Raw genomic sequence first — 24,348 nt, forward strand, 5'->3', positions numbered from 1 at the left:
CTGATATTTTTTGTCATTTTTCAAACTATATTTCTTTAAGAAAAATGTTCGACTTGTTTAGTAGATCACTCTATTAAAAGGGTGTTTATCATTTCGATTACAACATGCAAACTATAAATTCTTGCCAGGTTTCGTCCGTCCAGGCCACTACCACGAGTGGTACTACGAAGTAACTGGTATCAACTTCGACTGGGAGTACGAACAGCCAACTGAACCTGAGGAGTCTGTAGAAGCTACAACAGTTGGACCAGATTCAGAGAGCGAAGAGTCTGAAGAAAGTTCAATTGAATCAAGCAGTGAAGAGGATGCGAGCGAGAAATAAATACTAACAAAAACGACAACTCAATAAAATAAATTAAACACTCATTTAGTAATTAAAGCTATGGCTGAGGATACAAGGAAAATTTAATTAAATTTAATTAAAAAGTTCTCTACCTTTCAAAATAGTAAACGCAATTAATGCCACCTGATTTCCTTCTCCGATTATTTAAGCAGTAATTAAAGTTATGGCTAAGGTACCGAAAAGAACAGATTTTTTAAAATTAACATCATCCGCTTTTGTTACTTAAAGTAACCCTTACACCATAAGTCACAGCTTCAATCATTAGTTGTGTTACTTAAGCAATAATTAAAATTATGGCTGAGGTTGCGAAGAGAACTTAAATTTAATTAAAAAGTTTCCTATATTTCTAAGTAATAAACGTAATTAATACCTTGAATAAATGTTCTCAATACTTAACGAAGTTTCTCACTCTATTTAAAGCGATAACGACTTGTTATACCCCATCCTTTTTTTTTTATGAAACTTTAAATGCAAATAATTACTTATAAACATTGATATTATCGTAGCATGACACGACATCACACGATTATACCGTCACGATATTACCGTAGCATGACACGACATCTCACGATTATATCGTCATGGTATTATCGTAGCTTGACATGACTTCGCACGATTATACCGTCACGATATTATTGTAGCATGACATAACATCCCACGATTATACCGTCACGATATTACCGTAGCGAGATGTGATATCACACGAGTTCGTTACACTAACGTCGTAGCATGTCAAGTCATGTTATAGGTTATAAACGGGTTCATTGAATCTTTGTTATCTTTACTAATATTATAAATGTGAAAGTGAGTTTGTTTATCTTTAGAGACTTTAACGGCTTAACTAATTACTATGAAATTTTGTATACATACGATTATTATATGAGATGTATAAAGACATAGGCTACCTTTTATCCCTCAGTGACCATATCCCGGTCATGCAGATGATGTCGCAGGTAAAAACTCGTTTATTATAAAAAGAATTTCGCTCTTTTTTATATACTACTGAGGTTGCAAACAAGCATACGGCCTACCTGATGGTACGCGTTTACCGTAGCCTATGAACGCCTGCAATACCAGGAGTATTGCGTGCATTGCGGACCCTGAACAAACCACTTTACCCTCTTTTGAAGAACCCAATGCTGTAGTCTCTTGGAAAAACCTCAACAGGGAGTTCATTTCATAACCTATGTGTTCGAGGGAGAAAACGTCTCTGAAACCGCGTTATACGTGACTATCTAGGCTGTAGGGTATGAGGGTGAACTCCCTGTCGATGGCAAGCAGTACGATGGTAAAAACTGGCCGTTGGCATCACATTGAACAATTCCTCTGAGCACGATCCATTGTGCAAGCGGTAGAACATAGTGACATGCTTTAATATAGTGGCATTGTTTATGTCATTAATTTTGTTTCGGAAATATATGCTTTAATTTAATATTGTTACTATGTAAAATGTGTCAACGGCCCAATTAGGTACTTAGAGTTACTATTATAAGGGAATATGCAAGTACCGTTCGCACTGTCAACATTTAATTGGCATTGGATACAAAGACGTAAAAATAGGCGCGTGTCGACGACGTCGTATTGCAGTGGTGCGGTTGTACGCATGCGCCGCAGGGTTGACACACTTGGAATAAAAAATCCTTTTATTTTTTATTTTCATAATTAACAACTCATAATTCAGTTCAAATAATAATTATAATTAGCGCTGCGAGTTTGCACGGTCTTTTTGAAAAAAGAAGCAATTAGCCCATTTTAGTCGCTGATAACATATTATCAGCATTTAAGGATTCGTATTACAGGCATGAAAAAATATTTTGGATTTATTAATTAGAACTGACAAAATAAATTTTAAATTAAAATTTTGTATTATTGTTTAAATTTGTTACTATTTATATACTATATATGTTTGTGTGTTTGTATATGTGTGCGAGCGTGCGTGCGTGCGCGCGCGCGTGTGTGTGTGTGTGTGTGTGTGTGTTTGTGTGTGTGTGTGTATGTATAATACACACACACCTATCGTCTGGTCCTCAGACTAAAATAGAATAGGATATTCTGTATTATAAGGAATCAATTATCAAATATAAAAAAAGTACAAAAGTATAGAGACACATTTGATTAGAAAACATTTTATTTGGACTACGTCGTGTAGAGTGAGGTACAAAGGCGTATTCTGTTTTTCTTTTATTAGTAAACTCCTCTCAGTATGATGTATAATAAGGAACTTGAATCTCACGAATATAAACAGCAATAGTGCTATAACATTTATAAATATTCACCGATAAATTGGGGGAGTCAGAATCAATGACAACATCGCATGAAACGACGTTTGGCGCGCGCGCGAACACATCACACAAATCAAGATGGCGATCGCTCGTAGAGCGCGCCTCATGTTATAAAATATTCGTGAAACCCTTTAAGACAACGCACCAGTACACCGGTTTCCGTATAAAATAGTCCAGTGGTATTATTAAAATGTTGTAGTGATCAGTGTTGGCCTGTTTAAGGTGTTTCATTGTGTATAAGTGAATTTTGTGGTGTTGCATGAGTGGTCCCGATGGGGTGGTGGGAAGCGCGCGGGACGATGGACGCGACTCGCCGGCTAGCACTGACCAGCTAACGTTAGTATAAAAAATCACTAATGTAACGAAAATAACAGATTCAGTAATTTACGAGTATATGTGAATATTACAGAAACAGGTGAGTTTCAGAAAAGTAACTAATGTTACATTCTCAGTCCAGGTTTACACGTGAGTATTACATTATCAGGCGGTTTTCGAGTGTATTGACAGTTGATTAATATATATGCGGGTATTACAATTTGAGGTCAGTTTCATTTTCGCTAAGTACTCTACGTTTTTAAAGATGTTAATTGCGTGTTTCAAAACCTTGTGTTTATTGATAAAATACCTATACATTGATTAACTTTCTTGTATTACTTGTCATTGTTTGAGATAGTCATGAAATAGATAACCTCAATGGTGCAGAAGCAGTTCCAAATTTGATTCTTTATCAATAAATTTGAGAAGGTAAACATTTTCCAAATAATCACTGGTCTGGACATTTTAAGTTTTTTGTTAATCGTCATTGTTTGCAGTGTTTAGGTTTAGAAACAACTACTTCTATAACGCAGTTTTCTTCGTTAACAGTTCCAGGCTTTCATTTTCGGCCAGTAGAAGCCAGTATAAGAATTATCATCTTTCTACCCCTATTTCAATTATTGTTTAGGGTCGGCGTAATACTTTTCTTTTCTTCAATTTGTCTCTGTTCGCAGTCATTTTCACTCCCATTCTGGCCTTATCATCTATCAGCTAAGCCACTATAAGAAGCGAAATGTTTTAAATAGGATCGAATCCGATTTTTTTTTAATTTTTTTATTTAATACTTTATTGTACACACCAGTTACAAGAATATGACAGAAGTAATCAAAAGTACAAAGGTGAGCTCAACTCTGATAGAGTTTTCTTCCAGCAACACCCAAAGTGGAAAGGAGCATTATGAATATGATAAGTTCTGACTTCAGAAGTTTGTTTTTTGATTTTTATTAACAGATTTACGTGCAGACAGTTGGTGTTATTAAATGATCCTCAATAAACATTATAAATTTTCGTAATGAATAAGAAAAAGTGTAATAAAAGCCATAAAATTGTTGTTTCTCATAAACTACCCTCTGTTTTATGAATAAACTATTTTTTTATGATGTTTACTTCGCTAAACCCTCCCCTCCGTGGTGACCTCAAAAACATGTTTGTGCTGGTTATCGTGAAAATATGAAATTAATATTATAAACTCCTATTACTAACAATCCCTTTTCCCCCACAGCAGTTATATGTTGGTGATGTTTACAAAGGGACGCTGCTGCCCAGACCTTCGACCGTTAAGTTTCCTTAGTTGCTTCTTACGACACCCACGGAATCAGGTCGGGATCAGATCGACCTTCACGCGGTTCTCCCTGGAAACCATGGTGATTAATTATTGTCAAACTCAACGCAATGGACCAACTGACTTCATTCTTACTTATAATCCTTCACTGGTGTCCCACCATTATATACCGTTAGCGCGGGTGGGGTGGCCATTTCATTATCATCCATAAAAAAAAAACAATCACAATGATATACACATACTATGTGGGACGGAGTTTTTTTTTTTATAATGGAATGGTAACCCCACCCGCGCTATCGGTATACAACGGCGGGGAACCAGTGAAGGATGATAGGTGAGGATGAAGTAGGTCAGTTAGCCCATCGTGACAAATTCAACAAGAATTGTTCACGATGGTTTCCAGGGGGAACCACGTGGAGGTCGACCTAATAAGGCATATTGCTACCAATGGGACTGTCAAACTCCATTATTAACAATCCCTTTCCCCCCATGTGGGACGGAGTAGGATATGCATAGGCTACTTTTTATTCCGGTCAGTAAACGTATCCCAGTCACAAGAAGAAAGTCGCGGGTAAAAGCTAGTATTAGTACAGATATGAATAATGAATGCCGTTCGTTTTGCTAATTTTACTATTCCCCCGTGACATACATTTGTTTTCAACATTTCGCATTTTGATATCGCTGTCATTCTGTCATTAATTCTGGTCGGCTCTCCTGTGGCTTTTTTGGATTCATTAATTACGTTTTACATTAATTTATCATTAAGCTTGTCTTTGCTTTTCATTTTTATATGATGAATTGTTGTTATTTTGGTTTAGTTCTATTTTGTAATTTATATATATAATAATTGTAATAAAGCTAAACATCGCCGTGTGGTCCCAGCGTAGAATCGTTCCACTCGTTTCACGTAGGTGTCGTAAGAGGCGATTTAAAACGCATCCCTCTTAAAACATAACCGAAAGCTTAACTGCGGTTGCCAACCCGTCTGCCAAGCGCGGTAACTACTGCCAAACCCCCCTAATAGGTGAAGGCCCATATTTGGCAGTGGACAATAGACGCCAAATATGATGATAAGATAGTACATTTTCCTGCCAGTGTTCTTGCCACAAAGCAGCTGGCTTGCATGGCTGTTTCGGTTTGAAAGGTCGAATCCTTTAAAGCAGTTGTGTTTGCATGGCTGTGTTTCGGTTTGAAGGGTGGGATATGGCGTGAATTTACACGGTATAAAGGAATAACACCTGAGTCCTCAAGAATGGCAACGCATGGGGGTATCATGGGCGAAACAGTATACTCTGTTATGTCCATGGTACTGCTCATGTCTATAGGCGACGGTTACCACTTTCCATCAGGTGGGCCGTCAGCTTGTTTGCCATTCTAAGTTGTATAAAAAAAATACAGTATTAATACAGATTAATAATCGCTCTATTTTCTGACTCTCGCCATAGTAACGTCCCTATTCCATATTACTCTAAAAAGATTATTTGAATGAAAATTAAAAAAAATATATATATAAAGAAATTATGGATAAAAGATAAATATACGTAGAAATGCGACTCTTGAGACGGATGTGTGAGGTGGCAACAAGGAACAGAATAAGAAATGAGTATGAACGGGGAAGTCTAAAAGGTACACCAGTAACAAAGTAATAGATTTTTTTTGGTATGGTTATGTCATTGCTCAGAAATGAAAGCCGTGTTTTAAAGAAAGTGTTAAATATGAAAGTGTAGAGAGTGAAGATGTAAAGGAAGCACGGATAACCGAAGAAAAAGAGGATGGACTGTGTGAAAGATGATATGCATAAAAGAAGAGCGAGCCCGGAAATGACAGTTGACAGGGATTTGTGGTAGAAGATCCTAATTAAATGGGAAAAGGCAAGGAAATGATGATAAAAAAAAGGGCGTACTCCTTTTTAAAAGGTCGGCAACACACTTGTATTTCCTCTGGTGTTAAGGGTACTCTTAAGCGGCAATAGTCACTTAACATTGTAAACCGCATACTCATTTGCCACCTGTGTTATAAAAAAAATATATCCAAATCGATCCAGCCGTTCTCTAGTTACGGCCTCACAAACGCTATAAATGTTAACCTATCAAGATTTGACATTTCTCGGCCGAAAATGGGGGAGTAAACTCACATTCTATAATAGGTCATAAAGTACAGGGGGTAAGGTATACAAAAGGTTTTTATGGGATAATAATGGAATGGTAACCCTGACTGCTCTATCGATATACACTGGCGTGGCACCAGTGAAAGGTTGGTAGGTGAGCATGAAAGTAGGTTAGTTAGCCCATTTTGACGAATTCAACAAGAATTAATCATGATGGTTTCCATGGGAAACCACGTGAATGTAGACCTGACTATTGCTAGCAATATACTCTTTATTGCTAGCAATGAGGTTTCTAGTCCACTTAGAATTTGTTTTGTTTTATAATTCGATTTAAAACGAGAATAGTGCAGCGATTTCTATCTTTTTCAATGTAAGGAGAGGGAGTGTTAGTAACGGGTTACCAGTCCCATTGCTATCAGTATATCAAACTAGGTCGATCTTCTCGTGCCCCCCTCTCCATGGGAAACCATCGTGCTGAATACCAGGTATATTCACCACGATGGACTAATTGATCTGCCTTTTCATTCTCACTTATCATCCCTCATTGGTGCCCCACCAGCGTATACCGTTAATGCAGGCGGAGCTACGTTATAAACTTTCGTATTTATTATATTGTATGTATCAGCCATTAACTGCCTACTGTCGTACATAGCTTCCCCTTTTGGAGGAGTTTTGCCAGTAGACGCCACGCTTGGCAGGCGAGTTAGCAACCGCAGTTAGGCTTTAGAGATGTTTTAAGAGGGACGCTACTGCTCATCCTTCGACTATTAAGTTCTCTTAGTCGCCATTTACGACACTTATAGGAAAAAAAGGGGTGACTCATTCTATGCTACATGACAATACATACATAGAAATAAACAAATCCCTACAAACAAACATAGTCTTAAATATAAATGTTTGTATTGCGCGGTGCTCGAATCCGCGACCATCGCAACGTATATTAGACCGGTACAATTACCAAGGTCTTGGAATATTATTAGAATTCCACCTGTCTACATGGAATTCATCGATAAAAAGCGTTCCGTTTGACGTAACAGTGTCTCGCGTCGTGCTCTTTTGGCGTAAAGCCAAACACTACGCGAACGGCGAGGCGACGGCATTTCAACTGACGCGTTTGAAACGTTCTGAATGCTGAATATTTTCAATCGACTTCAAAAAAGGAAGTTTCGATTCGGTTATATATGTTTTTTTTTTAAGTTTTTTACCTCATAACTTCGACAGTTCTAAACCGATTAGTATTTTTTTTTATCTGAAAAGATATACTTACAGGTTGGTCCCATAGAAATTACATCAGATTCGATTCATGAATGTAGTTTTTAAATCAAAATAACGTTGTTTTAAAAACTAAACTACCGAATAAGCTTTTGACATAATTGAATTTGTTTTTTGGAGAATGGAGATGTCGGTAGGGGCCGCCCTATACGGACGTATGTTGACCAAATAAGCGACGTGCTGAAGAAGGGCCAAATTAAAAGTACCCGTAACCGGCGAGCGTGTATGAAACGATTGGTGAATGTGGAAGAAACGAAAGAGGTTTGTTTGAATCGAAGCATTTGGCGTTCCATTGTTTCTGCCTACCCTAATGGAAGACAGGCGTGACAGATATGTATGTATGTATGAATTTGTTTTTTTTTTGTTGGACATAGTCTTTAATTATTTAATACAAAAGTGCCTATTTTTGAAAATAAGTATATAAGTATTTAGATGAAACATTTAGATGAAACAAACTGCGTAATTTCCAAGTATGTCGCCTTAGAAAATGTTGATTGACCCTAAAATTAGGTACTCTCAAAAAATCAATCAAAGACAAAGGGCTCAATTTGACTTAACTCCTGGCTGAAATCACGTGAGCTTTACTAACTTTTGATTGTATTTCATATTGCTCACTTTATATTTGTATTACGTAAAAGTGCCTGACGCGCACGTTCGTGGAAATCTCGTGGGAATCTTTTAAATTGTAACCCAGAGGTTTCAAACTATTTTGCTATATATTCTTTTGTAACATAGAGAGCTCTGTTCATTATTTTCACCGTTAACTGTCCACTGCTGAACATAAACCTTCCCGTAAGGGGAGTTTCACCAGTAGTTGCCATGCTTGGCAGGTGAGTTGGCAATCGCAATTAGGCTTTTTAAACATTTCAATGTTTTAAGAGGGGCCTCGACTGTTAGTTCCCTTAGTTGCCTCTTACGACCCCCACTAGAAAGGAAGGGATGGCCTATTCTATGCTGGAAGCATACGGCTGTATAGCAGTATTAGTATGTATGCAAATAATGTATTTATACTTGTTATATTATATATAAGAAGGGAAAAGATTATTAGTAATGAGGACTAGCAACCCCGTTGCTGGCAATGTCTACTGTCAGGTCGACCGTCACGGAGAAACTTTTGAAACACAAGTATGACTCTTGTTTTTGTAATGACTAGATTTAAAAGCATCTACGTTATTACAAGCCCCAAGTAACTTCGAACAAAATATCTCGGTATGAAATATATGCAAACAATTATTTAAATTCGAAATTTTTCTTTATAAAGTAGCATTTTTTTTAATGATACATATCGACAACTACCAACTTACAACAGTATGAAAATTCATTTACGTTATTGTGCTGTAGTGGTTGCATAGATTTATTTTCCCGTTTCGTCAATATAAAGGCAGTGCGGACTCATAAATAACGTAGTGATTACTTACTCTATGGTTATGACGAAATCCGTCGTCCCACACAAAACACGTCGCGGTCAAGGATGTATGCTTTGTTTTCAATCTATTATTGTTTTGGTATTTATAGGTCGACTTTCTTAATATGAAAGTAAAATATTTGAACAATACTATAAGAGTAGTAATGGGAAGGGGAGAAGGTGAATTCTACAATTAAATAGTATTAGTAAATTGTCATTTTCTAGAATCATCTTTTTATAACCCGCTAATTATAAACAGCTATACCAGAGGGACTTTGTACAAAAGTCGATTGTTTGGATACCTCTGTCCCATTCGTGTTTCAACCGTGAAGCAGTTGTGTTTGCATGGCTGTGTTTCGATTTGAAGGGTGGGATATGGCGTGAATTTACTGGGTACAGAGGAATAACATCTGAGTCCTCAGGAATGGCAATCATGGGCGAAACAATATACTCTGTTATGTCCATGGTACTGCTCATGTCTATAGGCGACGGTTACCACTTTCCATCAGGTGGGATGTCACCTTGTTTGCCATTTTAAGTTGTATAAAAAAAAAGCTGGCAATATGTACTTCAGTCGTAAATTTATTTAGTTCATTATAAAATTTATTTATATATGTATATTTATTTTGGATGCCACATTATACAAATTAAGATTTTTGCATCCTTAAATCGATATTGTTACGTCACTAATTTATATTTTTGTCTATGACTCATAAGGTAGATAGAACACGAGACAGGTACAACACTTTTATTGTTACCGTACCGAATAAATTATTATGTACTAGAACTATTATCTTAGATTATATAAATGGATTCCTATATGTAAATGCTTCGCTTAACTTTTTTATTCTTGTGTGCATGAAGGGATACCATATTGTAGAGTAATTACTACTGTAATATGGGAGAAATGCATATGATAAGATTAAGTTCTTGCAATACTGAAAAATGACATACTTTGTTTTAGTTTAAAAAAAAAATATCAAAATTGAATCAGTTGAGCGTCAGTTTGACTAATTTTGACCTGTTTTTAACACTCGATGATTTATCTAACATATATACACTTATATTATTATTGTATCTATAAGTCTTATATGAGAACGATAAATATCCATATATAAGCCACTCTCGACACTACACCAATAATTTCACCATTATTGTTAAAAAAACGAATTTATGAACATGAAATATTTTGTAAACACTTTAGGTCGAAAATATTTTAAGTATATTGCTTAGCAACAAGCAATATTTTACTTAACAAAGAAAATGGCGGCCGGTCATAAAATTAATAGAAAATCAACCCGGCAGTAAACCTTGTACACTTCATAATTATCAAAATCGGTTGGCAAACGATGAAAATATTACAAAAAAAAAATACATTTGAATTTAGAATTTACAACCTACTTAAAGACTTAATGTCACTTAAAAAAGAAATAGTTTTCATGAAAATAAAATCAACGACAATAAAGTATAATAATTATTGATGTAACAGCTATTGCAGTATTATACTATGTAAGCCACGAATTCGACCTTGCGAGGAAGTACATAAGTCTCCCGGTCACTGGGACGCATGCCAATATGGTGGCTACGACGCCATCGCGTCTGTGTCGGCCTACAATCCTTGACTTAAATCTTGGTCACCCATTTTTATGTAAGAGTCCCCTCTCTTTATATTTTCATGACGTAGCGAAAATGTCAATTTATATATTATATACAATGAGTATATAATAGAAGACATTGTCAGTGAATATGAAAGGAAATTTAAAGTATTCTTCATTGGCGCCCAACGTGGGACACAGTTTTTTTAACTTTTTTTTTTTTTAATATTATAAATTATGATGTAGATGAATGAAACTCTTTATGACATGCGAATCGATATTATTTTGTTGTAATATAATTTATAAAATCTTTATAATGAAGTTTACTAGAAATTATACATGTTTACGTTTATTTATTTTTTATGCATTTTATGTAGTTATGTATTTTATGTACTAATTTAGATCACTATTAAAATTTATATATATATATATTAATGGATATAATATATAAAAGAAGAGACAACTTTTAAATTCTGGTTTTATGTAAGAAATCTTTTTATATTATGGTTAAATCATAACAAAAAAGTAGATACATGATTATATAAATAAATTTTCATTAGAGAAATATGAAGGGAATTTATACATATTTATAAAGTCTTGAAATTTCATCCCGTTGGCGCCCACCGTGGGTGGTTTATTTTGTTATATTTTCCTAAAATTATGGAATATGACAGGGATACATTACAAATTAAATTCATGAATTATTTTTTTAACATAACTTTTAAAAATGAATATAATATACAAATTATATGATAACATTCTATTAAATAATTAGTTTTAGGTTTCTTATTTTAGCCATGATAATATTGTCCAGTATCTATCGTATTGTTATTTCTTGAGACACATGATATTTTAAGCTTTATTGCTACATATATACATATATATTAGACATATATAAAGATACTCTTTCTTTATTATTCTCTCCAAACGATTACATTGGTAAACTTATTAAAAAAAACTAATACAAACAATTACAAGAAAAGATTACACTGAGAAAACAATGGGCGGCCTTATCGTTAAAAGAGATCTTTTCCAGGCAATCTTTGGATGGAGAAGAGTTATAAGAGATAAACAGATACATTTTGGAGAGAGTGCTCTAGAACTACATGGCCTGGTTTCTCCATCATCCTTTCAACACCGGAGTACCAGACGGGGTGAAAGACTCAAAAAAAAAATTGCTAGATTAGAAAATTAAACACAAATATATTGAAAGAATATCAAGAAAGTACCTACGACCGCTATAATTTGTTTTGCATGCTTTTCTGTGATAGTCAAATAGGCTTAAAAGACTATTTAACATAAAACCACCGATACCTACCTTTTTTTAAAGCAAATAAATTTATTATTATTATCCAAAGTAGCCGTTGCCGAACTAAAACTTATCCAACACTAACCAATAGGAGAGGTAGATGGCGCTACCGAATAAACATATAACTATATGAATATAAATTGGTTACACAGAAAATCAGCTTTTAAGAGTTACGTATGAATGCGTTAACACTTAGCTGAGTGGTGACCATTTTGGTTGCATAATTTCTAATTACATATAAATTTATTTTTATTTTTTCTTTTTTTTTAAGTTTGCAATTCTTTATGTTTTAGTTGTAATTGTTATTGATATGCGCCAAATAAATATTTTCTTTCACTACTCCTCATAAACAGCAATTTATATTAGTCTAATATGAAAATTTTATATTTATACATTACTAACGAAATTGTATAAGTTTTCTTCTTTATATAAAATGAAATTTATACGTATGCGTGTGTGAAAGTGAAGATAACGTGTAGGCAGTAATTTTTAGCCTATTACACGAAGCGGGTTGGTTGATTAGGCAAGTGCACAAGTTAGTGGCCCATAAAATGACATCACGTTACGCCGGAAAAGTTAATAAAGGGCGAAGTTCTGACATCAATAATAAATCAAGGTGATGCAAAATCGACAATAGGTTACTTTGGGAAACGGTAAGTAGGTCCGGATCATGGATTGATAATTTGGTACACATACTTAAAATGTGTAATTACGTATTTATGTAGATTTTAGTTTTGCAACAAGAAATTTTGCTCCGCAATGATAAATGGCTACCTATTTCAATTATGGCATCACAATAATAGTAAAGCTATCGATTAATTGTAAAAATCGATTCAAAATTAATGACATAATAGCAAAAAAAAATCAGACAAATTCAAGCGTGAATTTACAGGGTACAGAGGAATAATATCTGAGTCCTCAGGAATGGCAACGCATGGGGGGTATCATGTGCGAAACAGTATACTCTGTTATGTCCATGGTACTGCTCATGTCTATAGGCGACGGTTACCACTTTCCATCAGGTGGACCGTCAGCTTGTTTGCCATTCTAAGTTGTATAAAAAAAAAACCTTCTTTTAGATGGTGATGATACCTTCAAAACCTAAGAACAAGGAATTACATTAAAGGAATGATAAAATAAAAACTGTAAATCATATGGTTGTCTTCTTCTTATGCAAATATAATTAGTAAAAAGAAGACGAAAGATACACCATCAGTTGCTATTCTTGTCAATTCATAGCAGACTAGTGTATAGAAAATGTTTGATATGTCAATTATTTGTCAATGACAAATTTTACATTACTAGATTATACGAGTATATTCGACACAGTTTATGTAGAAAGTATGCAAGCAGGTTTGTATCTGAATTTGGTAGGGTTATACGGCCGTATAACATTTTCTATACACTAGCCTGCTACGAATTGCCAAATATAGCAATTGATAATGTGTCTTTTGTCCCCTTTTTACTAATTATATTTGCATAAGAAGAAAGGAGACAATCATATGATTTACAGTTTCCTTTAATGTAATTTCTTGTTCTTAGCTTAAAAACAGTACCTAAAAAGATTTCCTTTGTTTTACCGCTTAGAAAAATAAAATTCCAGCCAATTTTCTTGATATCTGCGACGTTGATGTGTCCAGAGGGAGTGTTTAGCCTGTTTGTAATGTGACGGCTGGACGAACTTGTAGCGTGACTAAGTAGTTCCAACTTCGTCGGTCGATTTTCAGTCAGCCAACTGACTCTGACTTGTACACTTTATGTTACGTCATCATTAGTGTACTTTTTTTTTGATGGGTGAAAATGGTATGGTAGCCCCGCCCGCGCTAACGGGATACGCTGGCGGAGCACCGGTAAAGGGTGATAGATGAGAATGAAAACAGGCCAGTTAGCCCATCATGATGAATTCATCAGGAATTAACCATGATAGTTTCCAGGGGGAACTGCGAGGAGGTCGACCTGGTTGGGTATATTGCTAGCAATGGGATTCTCAGTCTACATTACTAACAATCCCTTTCATCCCTTCTTTAGTGTAATCATGCCACAAACTATCAGTTATGTTTCTTAGATTTACATTAAGTGTCAAAGAAGAGTCACAATTTATAGATAGATCTAAGAACAAGGAATTACATAGAAGGAATGATAAAATAAAAACTGTGATTTATGGTTGCCTCCTTTCTTCTTATGCAAATATAATTAGTAGAAGGAGGACGAAAGATACACCATCAGTTGTTATTTTTTTCAATTCATAGCAGGCTAGTGTATATAAAATGTTTGATATGTCAATTATTTGTCAATGACAAATTTTACAAATATAATTTTAAATTTGGTGCTCTCTCTCTAATAAATTGGAGCCATGGAAAATCAGCATCATGTTCGAAAGAATATGGCATATAGCTGAGTGACACCATTTTATGCTTTTGTTTTTTTTATTATTATGTATGAAGTAAAGCACTAAATAAATATTTCTTTCTTTTTTATTTTTTTTTCTAAATGTCACATATTTTTTAAAACAAAAAAAAAAGCATAAATAACATCCGTGACTGACTATACTATTAGGATAGGGAAAGGAAGGAGTGGTCTATTCTATGCCGGGACCACAACTTACAATTAATCACAATGTGATCGCGCTTTGTACTCTGTTTTATTTGCGAATACAATATTTCCTTGTATGCTGACCTAAGCGCTTCAACATACAGCTGGCACAATCGATATTAGGGTTTGTCCGTCACTGAACTACGCTTTATTCGCCTTAGTCTGTGATTTTACGCGGTAAAATTTCTTCATTATTAATCTGTATTAACCATAGACTAATAAAGATCGAATTACAATTTTTTTTTTATAATCAATAGAGTAGGTATACTCTCAAATTAATTCACAATTCAAACCTCGTTTTTTTTTAAGTATAATTCTACTTGTAGGAAAAATACAATGTACTTAACTCCAAACTTCTTTAAATGAATCCGAAACTGTACTGTAATTAAAAAGTATAGTATTCAGATACCTCTGCCCTACTCGTGTTTGTACTATATTTAAAAAGTGCAGTATTTGGATATTGAATCGGATAACACGAGTGGGGTAGAGACCCCACTCGTGTTTCTACCATGAAACATCTGTATTGATAGCTGTTTTATATCTGTTTTTGATTTTTAAAGGGTGTGATATAGCAGTGAGATTACAAGATATGAAAGCATAACATCTTAGCCCATTCCATTTTTACCCATTAAAATAAAACATTAATTTTAGGAAAGGCCTATAAGGAGTTCCTGTGCGTCATAGTGTATTCTAAGTTGTCCATCAGGCGAACCGTCAGATTTATTCTTCTGTTCCTAGACTCATAAAAAAACCTTCTATTGTACAGAATAACCTTGAGTCTGTAGACAGAGTGGGCTGTGCCTATGTGGATACAGTGTAGTAGACATAACGGCGCGCCCTGCAACAGTACGGACGTCATCAGTGACACTCACATTTCTACGTAATACGGGGATATTATAACCGTGTTTAGTGATGTACCGAGTCGAACTAGTCGAATAATAACTCTGCTAAGTATTCGGTTACTCGATTACTTGATATTCGAAATTTGGACACATGCACGTTAATCGAATACAGGATTCATGTAACTGCAATGCTCGAATACTTTTTTTTCTTGAGAACTTAGATGTTATTCCTACGTACTCTGTAAATTCACGCCATATCCCAGTAAATTCATACCATAACCCACCCTTCAAACCGAAACACAGCCATGCAAACACAACTGCTTTACGGTTGAAACACGAATGGGACAGAGGTACCCAAGCAAACGACTTTTATACAACGTCTCCCTCTGGTAAAGTAATTGTAATCGATCATTTATTGTAAATCACTAAACGTCTGTTATATTGATTAAAGGAAAGTTTTAGAAAACAATTGAAAATAAAATAATAAATCAATTCTAAATGTTAATCTAGTTTAATCAAGTAGTCAAATACCCATTCAAGTACTTACAGTATACCTCCATCAACCATAAATATTACTTAGAGATACGTTTTTAAAAAAAAAAAAAAACTAAAAAAAAACTTTTAACTCGAAAACTAAAAATAAGGATATTTTTTTCTTGAAACAACACACTGAGATATTATCTTTTGGCATCTTCGTGGTACACATATTACATTGTCATATCTTATGTACAAAATAAAATTGTATATGTCGCTCTTATGTATTTGCCCACTGCTTTTTTATTACTATTTTCATAATCTGTGTCTACCTCTTGATGCAAATAAAGAGTTACCTATCTACTTAAATACAGGTGGTCTACCATGAAATGAAATTCCGAATTTTCGGGCTCAATTTCGTGTTTTTGTTCGTACCGAAATCGAGCCAGTAAATGGAGCTTAACATTTCGTTCATCATATATCGTATCCTAATAGTCCAGGGGAACGATATTTTAACATTTTTAATAAATTTAAACGGCATGTATTATGTAATTTTAACATCAAATTTCGTCCCCGAAATTTCGGAAATCATTTCATGGTAGGCCTACTGATTCGAGTCAGAATTCGATCCGTTTTTTACCGAGTAGCGAAATACTCGAATACTAGAGAGGGCATTTCAATACATCACTGACCTCGCTTAAAGGGTAACCTGTTAAGGGCAACGAGTTAATTTTAGCAGAATTTAAAGTAATCTAGCTCTAATACTTTTTTTGGAAAAGGATTGTAATTATGGGGTATACAGCTCATTAGCTAACAATATACCCCATCAGGTCGACCTTCACGTGGTTACCCCTGGTCAAATCTTATGAAATTTATCATTGTGGGCTAAATGATCTGCTTTCATTCTCATTCATCACCTCTCACTAGCAATTGTAAACAGAAATGTAACCCTAATGAGGTGTGGACAAATTTTGTGAAATTATTTTTAGACTAGTGATCCGGCCCGGCTTCGCACGGGTACATAGATAGATAATGTAGCTTTTTAAAAGTGTTGAGTAGTTTTAAATTTATTCATTACAAACAAACGATCAAAGTATTTCTCTTTATAAAATTAGTATAGGAAAACGTAAAGTTAAGTTACATAAAAAAAATCTAAGATTTTTTTGAGTACATAGAACTTTCTTTTTTTATACAACTTAGAATAGCAAACAAGATGACGGCGCACCTGATGGAAAGTGATAACTGTCGCCTATAGACATGAACAGTATCATGGACATAACAGAGTATACTCTCTCGCCAATGATACCCCTTAAGACTATACAAAACCTTGAAATCCCTCAGTTGAAAATAGATAGTTTTCTGCGTAGAAAGTCAAGTCGTGCTTCGTACTGAAATCTTTAAATAGTATCCAACTTGACGTTATCAGACAATTGTCATCTACTGATAACCTGAAAGCAATCGTTGGTATATTTTATCTAAGGCAAAGATGCGAGGTCATTTGTAGAGAGCGCTATTTTTTCATATACAGACACTCCTCGTACTTACGGCATGTTTTTTTTTTTGATGGGTGAAAATGGTATGGTAGCCCCGCCCGCGCTAACGGGATACGCTGGCGGAGCACCAGTGAAGGGTGATAGATGAGAACGAAAACAGGCCAATTAGCACATCATGATGAATTCATCAGGAATAAACCATGATAGTTTCCAGGAATTTATATATTTATTTACTTGTCGTTGTTTGCCATGTCGTAATATCCATGGTCGTAATTGTTTTAATAATTATTACAATATCAGCCGTCAACTGTCCACTGCTGAACATAGGCCTTCCCCATAAGTGGTGGGAGGTCCCACTAGTTGCCACGGTTGGCAGGAATAATAAAACGTTTGGAGTATAAATTGGAATATAACTATGTATAAAATTCGCCTGCATGTGTAAACCTCTGTCCCACTAGTGCCTTTGGCATCAAGCTGTGTTGGCACATAATTTTTTATTAAGTAGTAAATCCAAATAATAATTTATCGGAATTAAGCTCTGTTGCAGTTAATTTAGGGTCAAAAATTGGCACGTAGCTTTAAGTACTTTATATATAATTAAATACAATCAGTGTTGCCAGATTGAGATTTTTTTTGTAATTTAAGGGTAAACAAATTTTGGCCGCAAATTTTTGGAGAAATAAATATCTCAGAGAAACGTTTGGAAAAAACGTGATAGTGGACAAATTTCGGCCATTTTTTTCACTGTTTTTGTCCTTGTAAACCGTATAACGGTAAAATACAATCAAATATACTAAAGAAGGTAGTTTATCGAGGGAGATATTTTTACATTGCTCATTTAGCTGACAACCCTGCTTATAGTTACGGCGTTTAAGGGACGGGCGACGAAGGGAGAACTTTTTGCTGGCATAGTTTATTAGGACATTTACCGAGTCCATCGCCGCTCCCTCCCTTTCCTGAACATTAAGGCGTGACTGTTAAGTAACCACAATCTATTAAGTGACGGATGTAACGGAATATATTATATTATTGTCACGCGAACGATTTAATTTCAAAGGCTAGTAAATTAAATGATAATATTATTTACCAGAGGGAGACTTTGTACAAAAGTCTCCCTCTGGTAAACCTCTCTCCTTCCTATATAATAGGAATAGACAGTAGTATTGTATTATCTGTGGCACAGGTAATATCAGTATTGCATCGATATTTATATATTAGTTTCCTTTAAAAAATAAGAACGAAAAAAAAGTTATCTTTCGATTCGATATCGCCCATACCAAATATACAAAAAATATACATACATCAGTCACAGTTTTTTTTATACAACTTAGAATGGCAAACAAGCTGACGGCCCACATGATGGAAAGCGGTAACCGTCGCCTATAGACATGAGCAGTACCGTGAACATAACAGAGTATACTGTTTCGCCCATGACACCCCCCATGCGTTGCCATTCCTGAGGACTCAGGTGTTATTCCTCTGTAACCAGTAAATTCACGCCATATCCCACCCTTCAAACCGAAACACAGCCATGCAACAACTGCTTCACAGTAGAAACACGAATAGAACAGAGGTACCCAAGCAATCGACTTTTGTACAAAGTCTCCCTCTGGAGAGGAGGTCTCACATACAACACATATATAAATAACATTTAGTGTATTAATATCTTTACAATCTAATGATGCATTAATAATCTATTAAATTTGATATAAATAAATATTATCGGACATGTTACCCAGCGCCATCTAGCCGCAAACCTATAATTAGTTTAATTTGCAAGTTTTTAGAGAGAAAGCAATAAATGTGCATAAACTTGATGTCACGTTTTATTTATATATTACAATTAAGCTTTTGGCTTCTTTCTCCATGAGTTGGCAGAGTTATTACGGTGCTCCAACACTTTGTTATTATAATAAATGATATTTTCATTTAACGTCATCCGTGGGCAGCGATCTGCGTAATGAGGTGCCAGGTTCGATCCCAGTCTGGCCAATTTAGGAAACATACATATCGGTCACACCTGTCTCGCATTAGGGTAGGCAAAAACAATGGAACGCCAAATGCTTCGATTCAAACAAACCTCTTGCGCTTCTTTCACATTAATCAATCTATTCATACACGCTCCCTGGTTAGGGTACTATTAATTTGGCCCTTCTTTAGCACGTATTTTATCTGGTCGACATATACTCTTCTTTTTTCTTTCATTCTTACTCGTTAAATCTCTCTTAATTCTTCTTTCATCCATTCTCTCCCAATCTCCAAACCAACGCAACATTCCATTTTCAATTTTTTTCACTACATCATCTATTTAGGAAACAAATTTTTCTTAATTGTCTCGGGTCTTGGTGTACTAGGTTGTGCCCCATATGTTCGTTGCCTGGTTCCTCATAATACAGGATAGCATAGCTCTAGATCCAGGCGATCGGTGTATTTGTATGAAAAAAATTATAGACCTTTTTATTTTTATGCTACTTTTTTTGCAAACAAGCTGACAGCCCACCTGATCGAAAGCGGTAATCGTTGCCTATAGACATGAACAGTATCATGGACATTAGAGATTATACTGTTTCGCCCCTGATGCCCCCCACTCGTTGCCTTTACTAAAGACTAAGACATTATTCCTCTGTACCCTGTAAATTCACTGCCATATCCCATCCTTCAAACCGAAATACAGCCATGCAAACACAACTGCTTCACGGTAGAAACACGAATGAGATAGAGGTGTCCAAGCAAAAGACTTGTACAAAGTCTCCCTCTAGTAAATCTTTATTTTGTACCTACCCTGTCAAATTGGCTATCACGCAGTCCCCTTTGAAAATCGTTACGGTTAATCACTACATAGTATAGTATAAAACAAAGTCGCTGTCGCTGTCTGTCCGTCCCTATGTATGCTTAAATCTTTAAAACTACACAACGGATTTTGAAGCGATTTTTTTTAATAGATAGAGTGATTCAAGAGGAAGGTTTATATGTATAATATAGTAGAGATGCCCACAGCCACTTTCTACCATCGTACGGCTCGCCATCGACAGGGAGTGCATCCTCATGTCCTACAGCCTCAATGGTCGCGTACTGCGCGGTTTCAGAGATGTTTCCTCCCACGAACACTCAGGTTGTGGAATGAGCTCCCTGCCGAGGTTTTCCCAAGAGACTACAGCATGGGGTTCTTCAAAAGGGGGATAAAGAGGTTTCTTTAGGGTCGGCAACGCATGCTTAATACCTCTGGTATTGCAGGCGTTCATAGGCTACGGTAACCACTTACCATCAGGTGGGCCGTATGCTTGTTTGCCACATCAGTGGTATAAAAAAAAAAGAGAAACACTGATAATTTTAGAGATTTCTAATGTGATGAGATGTAGTGTTCATAATAGTCTTGTTGGTAAATTAATCACGAATTACTGATTTCATACACGCCTGCCGTCCCCCACTGATACCCCGCTAGCGTACACCAATAGTGCTGGCGAGGCGAGAATTCCATGCCCTTTTCTATTTCAGCTATCCTTCATCTTGCACTCTGTTTCCTTGTATAAAGTTTCCGCTCAATAACCTTTTTAAAGAACTTTAATTGAAATTCTGTGTAAACTTTGGACAAGGATTTTTTTTTATTTGCACTTAAACTTTTTTTGTTTTATTTTCCTGCTTTTCTCCAATATCAATGCCAAGTACAACGACGGCGTGACATGGACACTTTCCTTCAGGCTCATTAAAAAGTCTGTGAATTAAAAAAAAGGGACAAGTATCATTATTTTTATTTATTTACGTTTCCACCAGATAATAAGCGGTTACTGTAGGCTATCTATGAGTATAATAATAATAATAAACTCTTTATTGCGCCCAGTAGAGATGTATACAAGGAGTATTTATACAGAATGTGCATATACAAAAGGCGGCCTTATCGCTAGAAGCAATCTCTTACAGACAACCTGGGTAGAACCTGGTGAGTATATTTCTTAATTTAAAATTCTCTTTAACAAAAAAACCGTCTTCAATTCTAGATTTGGTTATTTTGATTTAAAAATTGAGTTACCGGCAACTGTATTTCCGATACGATATCATAACCTTCAAGAAAGGAGCATATTTCGTTTTAAAAGGCCGGCAGCACACCTGCAGTGCCGTTGGTGTTGTGGGTGATCGTGGGCGGCGGTAGTCAGTTACCGTCAGGTGAGCCGCGTGTTCGTTTGCTCCGTGTTTATAAAAAAAAAGTTACTGAATCGATTTTAAAAAAAATCTATTGGAATAATCTATAAATATATGTATTGTCCTTTCAAATACAAGAAGAGTTTTCCAAATCAGTTTATAAATGACGTAGTTTTTTTTTATTGGTGGAAATGTAATGGTAACCCCGCCTGCGCTATCGGTATACGCTGTCGGGGCACCAGTGATAGATGCTAGGTGAAGATAAAAGGAGGTTAGTTAGCCCATCGTGAAGATGTCATAAAGGATTAACCGCAATGGTTTCCAGGAGGAACCGCGTGGAAGTCGACCTGATAGGGTGTATTGTTAGCAATGGGCTGTTAGAGCCCATTTCATAACAATACGTTTCACCCCCCAAATGTCGCAGTTATGAGGTAATAAATATAAAAATAATACGACCGAATTGAGATTGATAATTCCATCTTGTTTGAAGTCGGTTAAAAAGTCGATTACTCCCCTAATAATGAAAATATATATTTGTCACTGTATGCAAAATGATAATGGACGGGTGGCGCACCTGGCACCCGGAAGTGGAGGGTGCATGGTGCAAGGCGCCGAGGGGACTAGCACCATTGTTGCTACGCTGGCAACCCCTAATGCACGGGTAGTACAAACTGGGGTCGATATGACTTCGTTAAACAAAACAGGGGTGGTTTTATTAAGGTGAAATATTATATTTATTGGGTTTCTCTTATCAATGTAATAAATGCGATGGTTTGTAACAATGGATAGACGAATGGATATTTGTTACTATTTCACGCGAGAACTAGTAAAGTGATTTGAATTAAATTTTGTGAATGGATAGGTTAGATGCTAATTTAGCACATAGGACACTTTATGTAGAGACAGAAAGTAAAAATTATATTTATATATTTCAATATCAGATCTGCTAAAATAGTTAACACATTTTCAACATGCGCTTCTCGTACTAACTTAGAATCCAATACTCCCCTCAACAGAATGTTATCATCCTATAAGAAAGCCGTAAACGTTGACCATGATATCGACATCTTTGATAATTCTTTAGTGCAGTTTACTAGGCTTATTAATAATATGGATTGGTAATTAGGTCTTCTCTAATTGTATAAAAGTTAGTTAGTGTACATTGACGCTTATCTGTGAGAGCTGTATACACCTTTCATTGATGTGTTCATATGGCCTTAAGCTTGGTAGAGAGGAGTGAGATGTTTTTGTTCAAACTTAGATTTAAGCATTTTTTAATAGTAGTTTTTCTCTTGTACTTACTAATAACATTGTATATTGTCTGCTTAATTATTGTGAGCATATTGTTGGTGTGTCTTTTATAAATAAATAAATAAAAAAAAAATAACTTGCATTTCTTCCGGGCTCTTCTCAACAGATAATAATTTCTCGTACTTTGCGATAGATTAATAAAAAATGACGAGCGAAGCCATGGGATATAGCTACTTTTGTTTAATAATTACAAAGACGAATTAATATTATTTTCAACTGTAATGCTGTATGCTGAAATATTTTAATTCATTTTACTTTTAACCGATTTCAAAAAAGGAGGTTACCGATTCAGTTGTATTTTTTTTACCTTACCTCAGAACTTTATTATTCCTAAACTGATTCGTATTTCATTTATGTAAGGATATACTTCTCAAAGAAATTTTACCGTAATCGATTCAATGGTTCTTAAATTAAAATAACTGGTTTTATTTATTTATTTAACTCTTTATTGCATCAAAAACATAAAAATAAACAATGACAATTAGAAAATTCAAGTGAAATACAGTAGCATGGAGTACAGATCAAAATATACACATAAAGGTACAAAAGGCGGTCTTATCGCTTAGGCAATCTCTTACAGACGACATTTGGTTAATGGAGAACAAATAGAAATGGAAGTAGAAATAGAATCCCATGCAAAGGCAAAGGTGCGATTATAGATCTAAAATAAATTCCTAATGTTTCCCATGATTTGTTTCAGGAAATGTGCAGAGAAGGGGTCCTGCGAGGCGGATTACGTGGCGATAGGTAGCCGGCTGCGGGGCGCGATGGGGACCCGACCACCGGCTCGTTTCTGGCCCCAGTTGTGGGCCACAGTGGTCCGTAACCTGCTGCTCAAGAAACGGGATACGAGGAAGACCCTCGCCGTAAGTACATACATATGCTTACTCTCCTTTCTAATAGGCATACATGATACACGCGGACCAGGCCGCAGGATACAGCTAGTAAATTAGAAAAGTGCCCTATTTGTGTATCAAATTTCATGACGCTTGGTGGCTAATGACTATTAGGACGCCATAAGGAAAGAAACAAAGATGTTAATTTTTAACCGACTTCATAAAGAAAGAGGTATTCAAATCGCTTTTTTTTATGTTACTTCGTAACTCTATCAGTATATATGTATATTTATAGGTTATGTTCCTCACCAGAGGGAGACTTTATACAAAAGTCGTTTGCTTGGGTACCTCTGTCCCGTTCGTGTTTCTACCGTGAAGCAGTTGTGTTTGCATGGCTGTGTTTCGGTTGGAAGGGTGGCGTAAATTACAGAAATATGGCGTGAATTTACAGGGTACAGAGGAATAACACCCGAGTCCTCAGGAATGGCAACGCATGGGGGCGGGGGGGTATCATGGGCGAAACAGTATACTCTGTTATGTCCATGGTGCTGCACATGTGTATAAGCGACGGTTACTACTTTCTATCAGGTGGGCCGTCAGCTTGTTTGCCATTCTAAGTTGGATAAAAAAAATGTTTACAGATTTTATCAAAATCGATTCAGTATTTTAGTTTTTAAATCAAATTAATTGTTTTTAACGGATGATAATTCAGTTCCATTGCCATTATCATCTATTACTAAACCCCGTCTACGC

General features: G+C 35.6%; 2 protein-coding genes across 2 annotated transcripts in view; both read left to right on the forward strand.

The window, feature by feature from the left end:
• Positions 1–739, forward strand: part of LOC113521036 (serine protease 3-like) — an 11,621-nt gene extending 10,882 nt beyond the window's left edge. Inside the window, exon 8 of the mRNA XM_052901710.1 lies at positions 129–739. Within this exon, the coding sequence (XP_052757670.1) occupies positions 129–322 (194 nt within the window). The 3' untranslated portion in view covers positions 323–739. The remainder of the gene's footprint in view (positions 1–128) is intronic.
• A 1,586-nt stretch (positions 740–2,325) lies between these two features.
• The window catches only part of LOC113513730 (cholesterol transporter ABCA5-like), a 69,592-nt gene continuing 47,569 nt past the window's right edge, over positions 2,326–24,348 (forward strand). The window contains 2 exon segments of the mRNA XM_052901708.1: positions 2,326–2,961; positions 23,460–23,625. Of these exon segments, the coding sequence (XP_052757668.1) occupies positions 2,885–2,961; positions 23,460–23,625 (243 nt within the window). The 5' untranslated portion in view covers positions 2,326–2,884.

Source organism: Galleria mellonella, unplaced genomic scaffold (genome assembly GCF_026898425.1).
Source record: "Galleria mellonella isolate WM207_F2 unplaced genomic scaffold, CSIRO_AGI_GalMel_v1 utg789, whole genome shotgun sequence".
Taxonomy (NCBI): domain Eukaryota; kingdom Metazoa; phylum Arthropoda; class Insecta; order Lepidoptera; family Pyralidae; genus Galleria; species Galleria mellonella.